This window comes from Ptiloglossa arizonensis, chromosome 1, assembly GCF_051014685.1.
Source record: "Ptiloglossa arizonensis isolate GNS036 chromosome 1, iyPtiAriz1_principal, whole genome shotgun sequence".
Classification (NCBI taxonomy): domain Eukaryota; kingdom Metazoa; phylum Arthropoda; class Insecta; order Hymenoptera; family Colletidae; genus Ptiloglossa; species Ptiloglossa arizonensis.
In genome coordinates, this window is record NC_135048.1 from 18990498 (window position 1) to 19005702 (window position 15205).

The 15205-nt window shown below is 31.2% G+C and overlaps 2 protein-coding genes across 4 annotated transcripts; one reads left to right on the forward strand and one right to left on the reverse strand.

Moving 5' to 3' along the window:
* Positions 1-60: 60 nt before the first annotated feature.
* On the reverse strand, positions 61-2165 carry Shv (DnaJ heat shock protein family member shriveled). Its single transcript, XM_076303830.1, has 4 exons — positions 2012-2165; positions 1268-1652; positions 654-1209; positions 61-567 (listed from the first exon to the last, which is right to left on the reverse strand). Exons 1-4 carry the CDS (start codon positions 2104-2106, stop codon positions 503-505), a joined length of 1101 nt encoding a protein of 366 aa, XP_076159945.1. The 5' UTR covers positions 2107-2165; the 3' UTR covers positions 61-502.
* Positions 2166-3245: 1080 nt separating this feature from the next.
* Positions 3246-12020, forward strand: Als2 (Amyotrophic lateral sclerosis 2). 3 transcript variants are annotated; one of them, XM_076312731.1, is made up of 15 exons: positions 3246-3912; positions 4030-5358; positions 5441-6007; positions 6066-6462; positions 6550-6751; positions 7359-7539; positions 7624-7790; positions 7900-8009; positions 8084-8295; positions 8361-8918; positions 9013-9189; positions 9264-9432; positions 9500-9682; positions 9749-9924; positions 11840-12020. In XM_076312731.1, exons 1-14 carry the CDS (start codon positions 3572-3574, stop codon positions 9794-9796), a joined length of 4641 nt encoding a protein of 1546 aa, XP_076168846.1. In that variant the 5' UTR covers positions 3246-3571; the 3' UTR covers positions 9797-9924; positions 11840-12020. The 3 variants fall into 3 exon arrangements, with proteins under 3 accessions (XP_076168846.1, XP_076168851.1, XP_076168860.1); XM_076312736.1 differs by having other exon boundaries at positions 6093-6462; XM_076312745.1 differs by lacking the exons at positions 9749-9924; positions 11840-12020 and having other exon boundaries at positions 9500-9742.
* The last annotated feature ends 3185 nt before the right edge of the window (positions 12021-15205 follow it).

A 15205-nucleotide genomic window follows, 5' to 3' on the forward strand; every position in this document is an offset into this window, starting at 1 on the left:
TAATAAATGGTATAAATTTTATTGCAAGTAGTGTCCATAAAAAAAATTGTAACACAATACTTCACTTAGTTGGTTGTATTTAGATACCGAATTTAATATTTAAAAACACGATTGATGGATTTCTTTTACGGTTTAAATGCAAAATTTTCGCTCGTATAAGACATTCATGCATCACTCACGCGTATTAAACATAAAATAACTTATTTTGTTAAATAAAATACTCAAACATTTCTGACATTTGTATAAGTAATTGGCAATAACATACTTGGCCAGTCTCTTATAATCAAACAGGAAGTATGAGTACACAATGGTTACTATGTCATGCTACATGTATTTGATTTAACTGACCTAACAAGTGGCTACCAAACCTGTTGGTATCCATGATATTTTGAGGAAGCAAAAACACCACTTGGTATAGAAACACACAAAGTCATCAACACATGCACTCAATTATACGCACATTTTATAGTGTCACTTTGTATATACATTGCACTTAAAGTTCCTAGTTTCCCCTTATTCCATTATAAATTCGATTTATAGAGGCCTGTTGATGTAGATTTTTTATTTCTGAAATGAAAACAAGTTAGCAGAATACATTAGAATACATTAGAATAGTATAAAGAGTTATACTATTGTGTAAGAAAGCAATTTACCTTCTTTTTGTGTACTCGTAAATTCTGTATCAGGGAATGCAACATCAAATGTGATATATAGAGTACCATGGAGATTATTATTGTCATAGTTAGGCATTCCTTCTCCTTTCTTTCGAATACGAGCTCCTGGTTTGGTAATTTTGTCTCTTTGAATGGTTACTTTATGGCCGTCTAAGTGTTCTATATCCATTTTAAAGCCTATCAAGGCATCCTGCATAGATATGGTAATATTTATATAAAGATCGTCATCAATTCTTTCAAAAACTGGATGTGGCTGTGTTCGTATTTTCAAAATTAGATCTCCAGGGTCACCATCCAGGTGTGGTTCACCTTCCCCTATAAATTTAGTTTCTTGTCCATCTACCATACCAGGCTCTATCTCAACTTCTAACACTCGTTCTTCCATAACGAATTTAACATTTGGACACTCTGAACATACTGCTTGTTGTAGCATTTGATATCTTCCATTTCCTAAATTGCGAGTAACTACTTCTTGTCTACAATTACATTTCCTTGTTCCTTTAACTGCCTTCGGAACTAGCTTATTTCTTGTGATCTGTAAGATACACAAGATTCAAATTCTACCAATACTTTAATAAAACATGAAATATTACCTCCATGAAATTTCCATTGTACAATTCTTCTAAGGTAACCATTAGATCCATTACAATATCAGAGCCTTTAGGTGTTTCGTGCTGATGGTAAGTTTCTCCGCCAAAGTGAAAACTAAAATCTCCAAAGAAACTGGAAAAGGGATCAGCATTGTTCATCATACCATCTTTTTTAAGACATTCTTCCCCACATCTATTGTACATTTCTCTTTTCTCGTTATCTGAGAGAACTTCGTAAGCTGCACCTAAATCTTGGAATTTCTGAGAAGCATTTGGATCATCTTTATTTTTATCAGGATGCAATTCCTTTGCTAATTTCCTATATGCCTTTTTTATTGCATGCTGGCTTGCCGATGGTGGTATGCCTAAGATGGCATAAAAATCTCTTCTGCAAGAATATTGAACGTACTGTTTATAACTAATTACAAATTACGAACATTCCAAATTAAAAATATAAAGATTAGAATGATTCAATATAAAATACTATTTGTTTTTGCAATGCATATCAAAAGAATCTTTAAAAGATTCTTTAAATAATACAAAAGAAGAAAGATAAAATATATTTGAAATGTTTCAAAACTAATTGTCTTATTTATTTTTACAAACTTCATTGTACGTATTTCATTATACTGATAACCTGGTGAATGAATGGTTCACAAAATAAGAGGTTATAAAGTTATTAGAATGTAAACATTTCTAAATTATGCATTGAATAAATTCCGAAAAAATAAATAGATTTTCACTTACCCTGCTACTGTTAGAATCACATATACTGTTAAATTTATGAACAAAGAACAAATCAATTTTATCGCTGCCATCCTAGCAGACGGTACAACAAACATCAGTGCTTAGATCGTGGTTGCTTCCGATTGGTGCAACGAATTCAATTTATTCGGTTCTAATCGACGAAAAACGGACATTTAGGCGTATTCATATGCTGCCAAAAATATACATTTGGTTTTTGTTTTTACTAATGTAAATTAATTAGTAAAGTTTTATACTGCATTAGTACGAATATGCGTAATTCTTAGAAATACAAATCAAATTTCAGTAATATTATTAAGATTGAACTGCGATATAAATGTCAATAGACCGTTATCCATAAATAAAATTTTGATTGTGACTAATTACATACAGCAGCAGATCTGAAAAAAATGTTCTGGGAAAATCAATCTCTGTGGGTGATTGGTATTATAAAAACTCATCCATAGACAAATGTTACTTTTTCTTTATTATTTACACTTCTCCAATAGACATACTCGATGTAAATAAGATCATTGGACTGCGCTGAGACAAAACGACAGACTATACAAGATTTGAAAGAACAGATACGCGGTTATAGAGGTATACGCGGTATAAAGATAATTCGTATACACTTACGTACCTACAATAGGAATATACATCACTATTGCTAATATAAGTTGAAATTAGAAACTGTATAAACGTATTGTAAATACTCTTTATCAATATAGTTTTACTTTCGACAAAACTTAAACCATATTACTTATTATCACCGTTTTCAATGAACGTAATATATTTGACATCTATGCAGTAAAACAATTATAGTTTTGCTATGTTTAGAAATTTTTAGTAAAATTTTATTGAAAAATGTATTCAAAACTCTAAATTATGAGGAAATGTAAAAAATCGATTTATTCAAAGTGCTAGACTAATAAATGAACAGTTAATCCAATCCCTAAATTTATCTGAAGGTAGATACCTTAATAGGGAGTCTTCTATCATTTTATCAATCGCTTATTGCATATTTTACAATTTATGTTTTACTATGTACCTGACCTACTTATAAACGTCAAAGACTTTATATAACGAAAAGGGTATCACATCTTCGAAGTCCATAACTACACCCCTGGGTAACACACTGGTATCGACGCAGTGGACCAATGATATTTAGTCAGTAAAACAGTACTCTTTAGATCTATATACTACTATCTTTAAGTTGAATGGACAATAATAACTTTCTATCGCATCATTGAAAATTGCACTTAAAAGTACAAAACATTCTCTCACGTATAATTTAACAAAAAAAATCATGACAGCTGATACAGACACCAGTATGTGAGTTACTGGTCGTGATAGTGTTGAGGAATAGGCAGTTGAGACTGTAATAAGGAAATCATTAGTTTAATCATGACAGTATGTAAATTCCTCCGAGTACTCCTACAGGAAAGTTCAATGAAAGAAATTCAATCGCAAATCACATGACGAAAGCGTTATTGACTAAAATTATTGTCTTATAAAATACCTTTAGGTTATGCAAACTAGTTTATCTATTAAACGTTTCACAAAATGGAGAAACATATGCACTTATGGAGGGGTGTTGATAAATTGTCATATACTTTTGGCGACAAGCCAAATGGCATTATTTGCAGATTGATTACCATTAAAGATCATATTTTTGTAGCAACTACCTCTAACAATTTGTACCATGGAGAGGTATCGTTCCTGGAGGATAGTCCTCCATCATTAGTTTTCAAAAGGGCTCAATTTGATGTAGTTGACATAGCATCCAATTCTGAGCATTTATTTATTGTAGATAATAATGGACATGTTTTGAAAATAAATCCTCAAGATATGAGCGTAGTAGATACAATAATTTTAAAAGAGGAAGTTAAATGTTGTAGTCATGGGTAAGTTTAAAATTGGTAATCCATCTTCATATTGTTCAATTCTTGTGTCTGTTCTTTTCATTATAAATTTCATTTGATTATAAATTTCATGTAAGCCACATGGTTATATCATTACAGATGTAAACAGGAAAGCGAAGTTCTTAAAGTTAAATCAATAGCTGTCAATGATCAAGCAGCAATGTTTGTAACAGAAAATGGACAACTTTGGGCTAGTGGAAATCAATCACAAATAGATATCAATAGCAAAGAGCCTAAGAAAGTCAAATTCTTTGAAGGTAGAACTGTGTTTACTGTCTCGTGTGGTTCTAATTTTAATGTAGTTGCTGTAAGAAAAACATCAAAAGCTATAAAAGATGATACTGATAGTGAAAATGAGTTAGATGAAGAAGTTTTTGTTAATTCATGTCCTCAGTGTCTCAATACTGTATTATTGAGTCCTACAAGTTTAACATCATCAGATACTTGTCCAACTGGACTTCATGCACAGCAGTTCAGTGAAGATCGCTCAACCACTTCTATTAGTGCTTTATCAATCACTAGTAAAGAACATGATACTGTTTCACCTGCAGAAGTTGTTAAGAAAGAACAAACTTCTAAGATAAGTAGAAATGGAGAAGAATCTACTAATAATTCTGCAGATTCTGACAAAGAAGAAAAAAAAAATGTTATTTTTATAAATACAGAAGCTGCAAAACAATTTCTAACTCGGCAACTGTCCTGGGTCTCATCTTATGGAAGTGTTAAAGAAGACATATCATTGGAAAATGTTGAAAAACCAACTAGACTAATCAAACAGAATGTATCCAATGTAGCTAATTTGGTATATGAAGGAGTGAAAAATGTGGGAGGTAAAGTTGTTACATTATCTAGGCACATGAGTGGAAGCTCAGACATCAATGAATTTAAAGATGACAGTAATGAACATTTAGAGACACACGGGGAAGAATTGTCAAAACCTACTGCCACCAGTTTGGCGTTAAGTTTGCGTTGTGAGGAATTTCCATGGTCATCAAGTACTGGCTCTTCAGAGCATGAGTTATCTCAACAAGGCTTAAATGAAAGAATTAACACATTGACGCGCGCTGGTAGCAATATCTTATCTACTGAACTATGGGCATGGGGTGACATACAATATGGACAATTAGGAGTAGGAGATACTATGATACACTCACGACCTGTTTTGGTTGGTCAGCTCAGTAACATTGGACTTAGAAAAGTTTCTTGTGGTGCATTTCATATACTTGCCTTAACATTAGATGGAAAGGTTTTTGCTTGGGGAAGAAATAATCATAAACAGGTAACATTGGAATCAAATGAGTTTCATAGTGCACCTCAACTGTTTACTACAAAGTTATCCCCAAATGAGAGGGCCAAAGATATGGCAGCTGGTACTTTCCATAGTTTAATTATGATGCATCATGGTTTGTATTTTATTGGACAGTCTAGGTAAATAAATAAAATGTAAATTACATAAATAAAAAGTGAAACAGTACTACTTATTTACAGAAACTGTTTATTATGGTTTCAGTAAAGCTGGAGAAATGTTCCATCTTGATATAGAGACAAGTAATGAATGCAGTTCAAGGCAAATTTTTAGTTCTGGCAAATACAGTTGTTGTTCTTTGATAAATGAACCTGAAATAAATATTTCTGAAGATTTAATAAACGATCAAATCTTCTTAGAAGAGATATTGATGGTTTATAAACATTTAATTAAACCATTCCAAAAAAAGGGTGGTGCTATGCAAGAATCAAATGTTTATGAAACATTATGTCGATGCTATACTGAATTACTAAGTTTTAGTGCATTGAATGTTATTAGTTTATGGGATTATTTCAATCATATAGGTGAAGCATATGAAGTGACAGTTGTTGCTAATGTTGAGGAATATATCACTGTATACAAGTATTATTTAAATGCAATATGCGATGTTACATCTCTCAGTGGATTTACATATATTGCAAAAATAATTGAAGTACCCCAAATTATAACAAATTTATTTTCAAATAAATTAAAAAGTAATGGAGTTAAAAAAGTTACTAATGAAGTTATTATCACTATGGCATTGCAGCATCCACTGCGTAAATTAAATAGGTAAATATTTGTAAATGTATATCTTATATATTAGACTTCATTATTTTCTTGTTTATAGAATAACAGAGATTATATATTTATATAGATATAAAAATATGATTTTGAATTTAATAAAGTGCAATGGTACAAGAATGGGTGTAGAACGATTGCAAGAAGCTCTAATAAAATGGGAACAAATATGTGATTTACAAGAAAAACGACAGAAAGAGGCTGAAACAACTAAGTTATTTTGGGAAAGTTCTGGCAAGTTGGGAGAATTATTGCGATCTCCTAACAGAAGACTTATAAGAGAATCTCGAACACATCCTATATCAATTCTTAATTCTGGAAGATTTACTACTCATTGGTTTGTTTTATTAACTGATATATTTATTCATGTTATTGGAACTTTCCATATGGTTCACCCACTTCAAACCCTGTGGGTAGAGGTTTTACCAGATTCTGAAACAGTAGAAGTATGTTAAACAAAATCGTATGACAATTAAAGTAATACTCATTGGTAATTATTTTATAGCATAATTTCTTGTATATGTATGTTTCAGAATGCTATGTCAATAATAGTACCAGAAGATACATTTGTATTATATACTCCAACAGCTTCTGAACGTAATGAATGGTTACAAGCTTTGCAAAATGCTATAAAATGTAGCCTACAAAGGGTTATTGAACATGTACCTCCAATAGTACGTTCTAGTTCCTTCTCTTTCACAAAGCACAGTGTTTTCAAAGATGCAAAATACACTGGTTCGTAAGTCATTGATGACAGTATTGTGTGTCGTGAATTTTCTGTTATTTTTCATAATATAAAATAATTATAATACAGATAGTAAAGGTAATATAAATTAATTATTTTCGTTTAAAAATTTAATACCGTGGAAACCAAATTTAATTTTAATTTTTAACAACTGAGTATTATGCGATGTTGTAATATGAATAGATGCATAAATACACACACACATACATATTTAAGAAAATCAAATTTGAAAATTCGTGACAATGCACGCACTCGAGTATTTCTTAAATAATTCTATAATTTATTATTTCTATTTACATTTGTTTGTTATACATACTAAGACTGCCCTAATATACTTCTTATTAATTTTTAGTGTCTTATTTAATCTTCAATTTTTAACCAGTTACTTGAATAATATGTGTTTGCTTTTTAATAACTTTATACTAACAAGTCGTACATATTTAACTATTGAATATTAAACTTGTTTAAAGTTGAAGGTGATTGGGAGAAGTTTGTTATGATTAAAGGAATAGATTTGTAGGAAAAAGAGTTGTTCAGATATATTTAAGTGTAAGAAAAGTTACATGTTTTATTTTGAATATATGTTATAATATATAGGGCGATGGCTGAATGGTAAGCCACATGGTTCTGGAAAATTGGAATGGTCTGATGGTCGTATCTACACAGGACAGTTCCATAAAGGTGTTATTCATGGTACTGGTAAAATGGAAATTCCATCACAGGGAGTGTATGAAGGACAATGGAAAGATGGTCAACAGAATGGATATGGCACAATGAAGTCAGTCATTTAAATGACTATTAACAATTTTAATTATTAATTATATGAAGTATGGCATTTAAAATAGAATCTAATATATTTTAGGTATAATAATGGAGACTTTTATGAAGGATATTTTAAAGATGGATTACCACATGGTCATGGTGTTAAGAAAGAAGGTCATTTTATGGCATCTGTAGCATCTGTTTATATTGGAGAATGGGTATCTGGTGTGAAGCAGGGCTATGGAATTATGGATGACATTATGACAGGTGTAGTTATGCGATGTGATTGGAAATAGATTATATTTTGAATTTTTGTTACAGAAAAATTAAGGATCTATTAAAAGATATTGAATTATTAAACAATATTTTATTATAGGTGAAAAATATTTGGGGTCTTGGAGTAATGGCATGAAACATGGTTGCGGTTTAATTGTAACTTTGGATGGTATTTATTACGAAGGGGTTTTTATGCAAGATGTTTTAACGGTAGATAATTGAATATTTTCCCAATTTTTATAAAATAAATAAAAAAAAATTGAAGCACATGTATATAATTAAAGGGTCATGGAGTCATGGTGTTTGAGGATGGTACTCACTATGAAGGTGAATTTAAATCAGCTGGTATATTTTATGGAAAAGGTACATTAACATTTCGAAGTGGTGATCGATTAGAAGGCAATATGAATGGAGTATGGAACGAGGGAGTAAAAGTTATTGCGACATTACACATGAATAAAGCTGGTGGAAATGTACAATCTAATTCAAAACCATTGTGAGTAATTTATTGATTAAAAATTGTAGAATTTATACTTAGATATATTTTCTCATTTGGTACAGATCATTTGGTAAGCTATGTGTATCACCGGATCAAAAATGGAAAGCTATATTTAGACAATGTTATCAACAACTTGGTGCAGTTGAACCAGGTTCTAAAACTACAAGTACGAACGACAAGTCTCTAGAAACACAACGTGTATGGCAAAATGTTGCTAGCATAATAACTAAATCTCGCCGAAGGACACTCCAACAAAATAACCTGTTGACAAATACTTCTATTATTAAAGAAAAAGACAACGAAGTTATTGATGAGTTGGATAAAATCCCTTGCTATGGAAAAGAAAAGCTCGGTATTCACAACTATAATGAAATTCATAAATACTTGATTAGAGCTTTTGAAAGCCAATATCATCCATTGGGTTGCCTATTAACCGAAGTTGCAGCTGTATACACAGCTACTTATGGTGGTGTAAGAGTTCATCCTTTGTTACTTAGTCATGCTGTATCTGAACTTCATAGTATTACCTCAAGAATATATGAAATAGTTACTCTATTATTTCCGGCATTACCACGAGGTGAGGAAGAATATGTGTTAGAAGCAGAAAATGAAGAAGAAAGGTACGTCTTCGGTGTTAATTAACTAAATATTTATCTAGTTCACCGCTAATTGTTTATTATTATAATACTTTGCTTCTTAATATCACTTCGTTAGTCAAGTTATAAGTGCTGTTGGAATACTCTATCCAATATTACTACCTCGTGTACATTCTGCGCTTTTTGTACTATATGCTTTACATAATAAAAAAGAAGACGATGCTTATTGGGAAAGATTAATGAAATGGAATAAGCAATCTGATATAACATTAATGACTTTTTTGGATATCGATCAGTAAGTAATGTCGTCAAAACTGAACAAAGCAGTAATTGTTATATTTGATCATAAATTAATTAGAGATATTGTAGAAAATTTTGGAAAAACGCAAACGTAATGAATTTAAGTGAAAATGGATTGCAGTACCAAAACGAACCGTATTTTAACGATGCGATAGAAACCTTGCAACAGTTAAAAACCACGTTTTCTCCATTGGAAAAGTTATTAGTTGTCAGAAATACATTTGAGCAAATGACGCAAGTAAGCCAATCATTTATCGTATATTTTTTTTCCGTTTTATTAAACTATTGCATTTTGTTTATATTAGGCAGTTCAAAAACAATTGGGTTCCACATATTTATGGACAATGGATGAACTAATTCCTGTGTTTTGCTTTGTTGTCGTACGTGCCAGTGTGTTACAACTAGGCAGTGAAATACATTTCATAGAAGATTTTATGGAAGGTTATTTACAAAATGGGGAACTTGGAATTATGTTTGCAACACTTAAGGTCAGATATTATTCTTTTTAGAAATCCTATAAAAGACAAAGATTAAGAAGGATATTTTTCTTCTAGGCGTGTTACTATCAAATATTACAAGAGAAAATTAATGTGGGTGATTGAAAGTTAAAGACATCGTATGAACTAAATATGTAAATAAGTAGAAATATGAACAAAAGAACAAATTCTAATAGTTTCTATTATAATAAATTGTAAAAATACGAAGATAACATTCAGCATGTCACAAAAAGGTACTTCAGAGTTCAATATTATTTAACTAAAAGTAATTTTATTTACTCTTGTCAATATCCATTAAAATATATAAGATTTTTTTTCTAGCTGTTAAAAGTAATTAAGTACAATTATTATAATTAATATAAATACAATTATAATATAAATAAAATTACATATTACATTGTTAACTTATAATAGTGTAAGTAGTGGAATTATATATTACATTATTATATAAACGTGTGAATGTGCAGTGTATATACATTTAATTCTATGAACTGCAAAGATATACATAGTTATTTTATTGCAAACATATTTCATAAATCAAAAACTTACAAATTTATTTATTTACATTAATTGTATGTACTTATATGTTCCTATATTATTTTCAAAAATTAAATTAAGTTTGTAGAAATAATCATGAATATTACATTCTAACGTAGTTTTAAATATCAATGTATATCAAGCATTTATTCAATATCATGGAAAATATTGCATAAATTGTTTTATGATTAATTAATTAATCATTAAAGACTAATTAATTATGCGAAAATATAAGAAAATTAAAAATGTATTAATATACATTTATGCATTAATATACAACATTATGTACTTGTTTAACTCATCTACTGCCATAAGCATTATTCAATAGCACCGTAATATATTATTTCACACTATACTGAATTGTATTTGATAAATATCGACCGAACAAATATAGCATATTTATTATATAGTAATAATATCGTGATCTGTTTGCGCTATCATGGAATTAAGTACTATAATAATTAGTAGTAGTGTTCAACATTTTATACTTTCAAGTATATTTTAAACATCTTGTATCTACTTCATATAATTGATAGATACATGTATCAGTTAAATAAGATTGTATATATACAATAGTGAATATACTTTATTCAACATTAAGTATTTTATAAATATTCAACAATTTTACCTGTAGTCTTCGTTATATATTTACATTTCACAAAAAAATAATTTTAACATTGTCTCAATGAAAAAATCTACTAGAAGTTTCTATATTTTAAAAACTAAACAAATTACATTTAATTGTATACAAATGGTATACACCTTGTAATCTCATATAAAATTTGTCACGTTTGCAACAAAAGGTTTTTAACTATTAAAAAATATTATGTATGTTATTTAGCTATTTGTAACGTAATATTTTTCACGAATAATTATGACGTTTCTAAATATTTAATTTCTCAATTAAAAAATCGTATCTTAGTTACGATGTCTCAAAACTGAAAAAAATTGAGTATCGTACAAATTTTATATTAAAAATAAAAAGTTAACTATACGTATAAGATTTAAAACGTATACATAATAAAAATTAAACAATACATTAGAAACCAGCATACGCATTTCACGTGTATATGTGTCTACAAAGCGACACTTACCAATGGCTTTATACAGCCAGTGCGCGGACATCAGCTGTCTTAGACCTACTTGACTAGTAACTTACCATATCCCTCGATAGTGTTATCAAAGTTTTTACAATTTAGGTCTTCTATAAAATTTTGGAGAGAAATATAGCAGTATTGCATAATATCGTAAGTTATTAGATCTCTATAAGGTAAGTGCTACGACATTGTCGATGAGTATCCTCACCGTAAGACAGCTGATATCTACGCGTCGTGAAAATTCATATGTGAATTTTCGACAATTAATTATTCAGACACAAAGCTTCAAATGCAATTTCGTTTATTGACATTTTTTAATAAAAAAATGAAACGATTCATAAATTTATTATAAATTTGCAAACAATGAAACTTCAAAAATATAAACAGAATTCATAGAATACACTAAAACTTACATTTTTATAACAAAAACAAATATTAACAAATTTTTTGAAATTTATTTCAGTCTCAATTTATTCGTCATTAGTGTATTTTTCATAGCTATTAATTTTTTCAGTGGTACGATCTGAGCCCCTACCTCTTACTTATTGGGATCTATCCTCTTGTCCATTCTACGTAAAAATAGAATGCGGATAAAAATAGCATAATACTCTATGTGTACTTAAATATTCATAGTCTAGTATTATACGTAACAAATTGTAATTATGTGAACTATAAAGGCAAATAATGTAAATATATTTGTGTAGTTTATTTTCAAAATTGTTTTTATTTTTCAGCTGTTCTTCGATACTTTATGACAATGATAGAGTTTAAATCAAAGTATTCAAGCTTTGAAACTTTCAAGACATATAGACTTTTAAGAACTTATGGTATTGAATAGTGTTCAAAGAGATAAGAAAGTTCACAGTTTAGAATGTTCGGGATCGTTTCGATCATACAGTATATAAATTTGAACATATTAGCACTGGCAATAAGATTTGATCGTGCAACAATTTGTCGATTTATGCCCTATTTTGACAATTTTCAAAAGGTTCAAGTCGTCCACAAAAAGAACATAGTTGCTAGATTGGGCATTCCAGGCTACATAACGTCATACTGAATTATCCCCAGTACAAACACTATGTGTCCATGAGTTCGGTATTTCGGCCGAAATTTCTATATACGATTTTCTATTTATTCATGTATCTTAAGAAACTATTACATATGAGCAGCCGATTAACTCGGCAATATTCGCGACGAACAATTTATGATACCAATTGCTATACACTGATACCAATCACCTAACTATGATATACTTCTTAATCAATTTCAATCGCTAGAAATTTCATCAATATAATATTCTAAATTCGCAGCCAATTAGCTCGACATTACTCGCGACGAACAATTTGTCGTCGCGAGTAATACCGATTACCAGGTCTCACCACGTGGAGGTTGCTGCGAGCGGAGACCCGGAGAGAGATAGATGGAATCAAAGTTCCATCGATCTCTCTCGACACGCGATACAAACGAAGATACTAAACCAAAGAGATGGAAGGAATCAATGTTCCTTCCATCTCCTCGTTTAATTCTGCCGAGCAATTACGTTATGGAAAAATGAGGCAAAATTGGGAAATACGCGACGCAAACCGTAGAGTTGTTCCTACTAGGTCGGTCCCGTTTCCCCTCAGTGGGCCCGATTCTCAAGGATATGCGCGACGCCGTCCACTCCTCTAGAGGAGTGCCCCGTTTCTCCCAACTCCGCAGCCAGGAGCCACGCAGAGCGTGGACCTGACTCACGGAGGATGACGAAGAGAGGGTCTTATGATGGATCAAGGGCTTCCGCAGGGACCGATGCGAACACCTGCCCCTGTGTTCGCAGCATATTCTCTCTCAAAGCGGACGCACCAGAAGAGACGGCGATCGAGCGTTCGGTCCACCTCCACGGCCGGTCACTTGCTTATGCAACAAGCAGAGGTGGCCGGACTGAGATACGAGCAAGCGAGCAAAAAGAAGCTAAAGATTGGATAATTGCTCGGCAGATCACAGATATTCGTACATGGTGACCTTAAAACTAACTTAGTTTATACTTAGAATTAACAGTCCCGCGGAGGATGCAATACATCAGTCCTCTTCGTTCTTCGTTCTTCGTTTTCCGATACATCTAAGAGAACGTATCTAAGAGAAACCTAAGAGAAACCTAAAGTCATAGCATAATAGAAAATAAAAATGAATTTGGTTAGTGGAAAAAAATAAACATGTCAAAACAAGTAGAAATTAAAATCAGAGTACAAATGAAATGAATTAGACAAAGAAGCAATTAAAAAAAAAAAGAAAGGATTGAGAGATTGGTCGCCAGTACTGACCACCGCCTACCGGCGGCCAGTACCGGTTACCAAGGTGGGGGGTCCCCCTTCCGTAAACCTAAAACGAAGAGATCCGTCCACCTCGGAGGCTCCAGGAACAATGAAATTTTAAACAACCGGGGGCTCCTTATATACCCTCCCCAAGGTGACTTACCGTTTCTTCCATTGTCTTTGTTCGATCTAATCGAAATCTTCGAAGGCGAACGGTTTCGGTGAATGTTTGACCATTTCCGCGATAGTTACTAACATTTATGCATGTTCCCAATATTGATCGAACAATGTACATCTTATTTATGTATTGCAATTAATTAAGAAACTTATAGAAATTGATTTTGATCGAGACTCGATGTTAAAACGTGTTTCGTAAAGTTTTAAAGCATGGAAAGTAACAATTGTTCATTAAATACATTAATTTAACATTTGTTTAATTCTTATAATTTACACAATACGCGTAGAAGTTGTGTTTTTTACATAAAAGTGCCGAAATTCAATTAATCGCTTTTTAGATAGAAAAATCATCGCGATGAAGACTTGTGAATCGATAATCGATACCTGTAGCTTTGAAAATGTCAGTTGGATCTCAGCGAAAAATTCCTTCGCGAACAAAGAATATTTCAACGAAATGATATTTTAAGCCATTATTTTTACTAGGACATTGTTAATAATTGTTTAAAGTATGGTCCTACGACGGTTGCTAATAAATATGATAAATAAACATCGAGATTTTGCAAAATCTGCGAAGACGAAAGGTTTCGGTGAATGTTTGTCCATTTCCATGATTGTTAATAACATTTATACATGTTCCCAATATTGATCGAACAATGTGCATCTTATTTATGCATTAAATATGATTGATTCGCCTACAGCAATTAATTTTGACCGAGATTCGAGGTATAAACGTGTTTCTTAATGTTTCAAAGCATGGAAAGTAACTATTGTTTATTAGATACATTAATTTAACATTTGTTTCGTTCTTCTAATTTTCGGATTACGCGTGGAAGCTGTATTCTTTATGTAAAAGCGTCGAAATTCAATTAATCGCTTTTCTAGATAGAAAAATCATCGTGATGGACGTTTGTGAATCGATAAACATTTCCAGCCTTGACAATGTCGGTTTGATCTCAGTAACAACAATTCCAACGCGAACAAAGAATATTTCAACGAAATGATATTTTAAGCCATTATTTATACTAGAACATTGTTAATAATTGTTTAAAGTATGGTCCTACGACGATTGTTACTAAATATGATAAATAAACATCGAGATATTGCGAAATCTGCGAAGACGAACAGTTTCGTTGAATGTTTGTCCATTTCCGCGATTGTTAATAACATTTATACATGTTCCCAATATTGATCGAACAATGTGCATCTTATTTATATATTGCAATTAATTAAGAAAGTTATAGAAATTGATTTTGATCGTGACTCGATGTTAAAACGTGTTTCGTAAAGTTTTAAAGCATGGAAAGTAACAATTGTTCATTAAATACATTAATTTAGCATTTGTTTAATTCTTATAATTTACACAATACGCGTAGAAGTTGTGTTTTTTACATAAAAGTGCCGAAATTCAATTA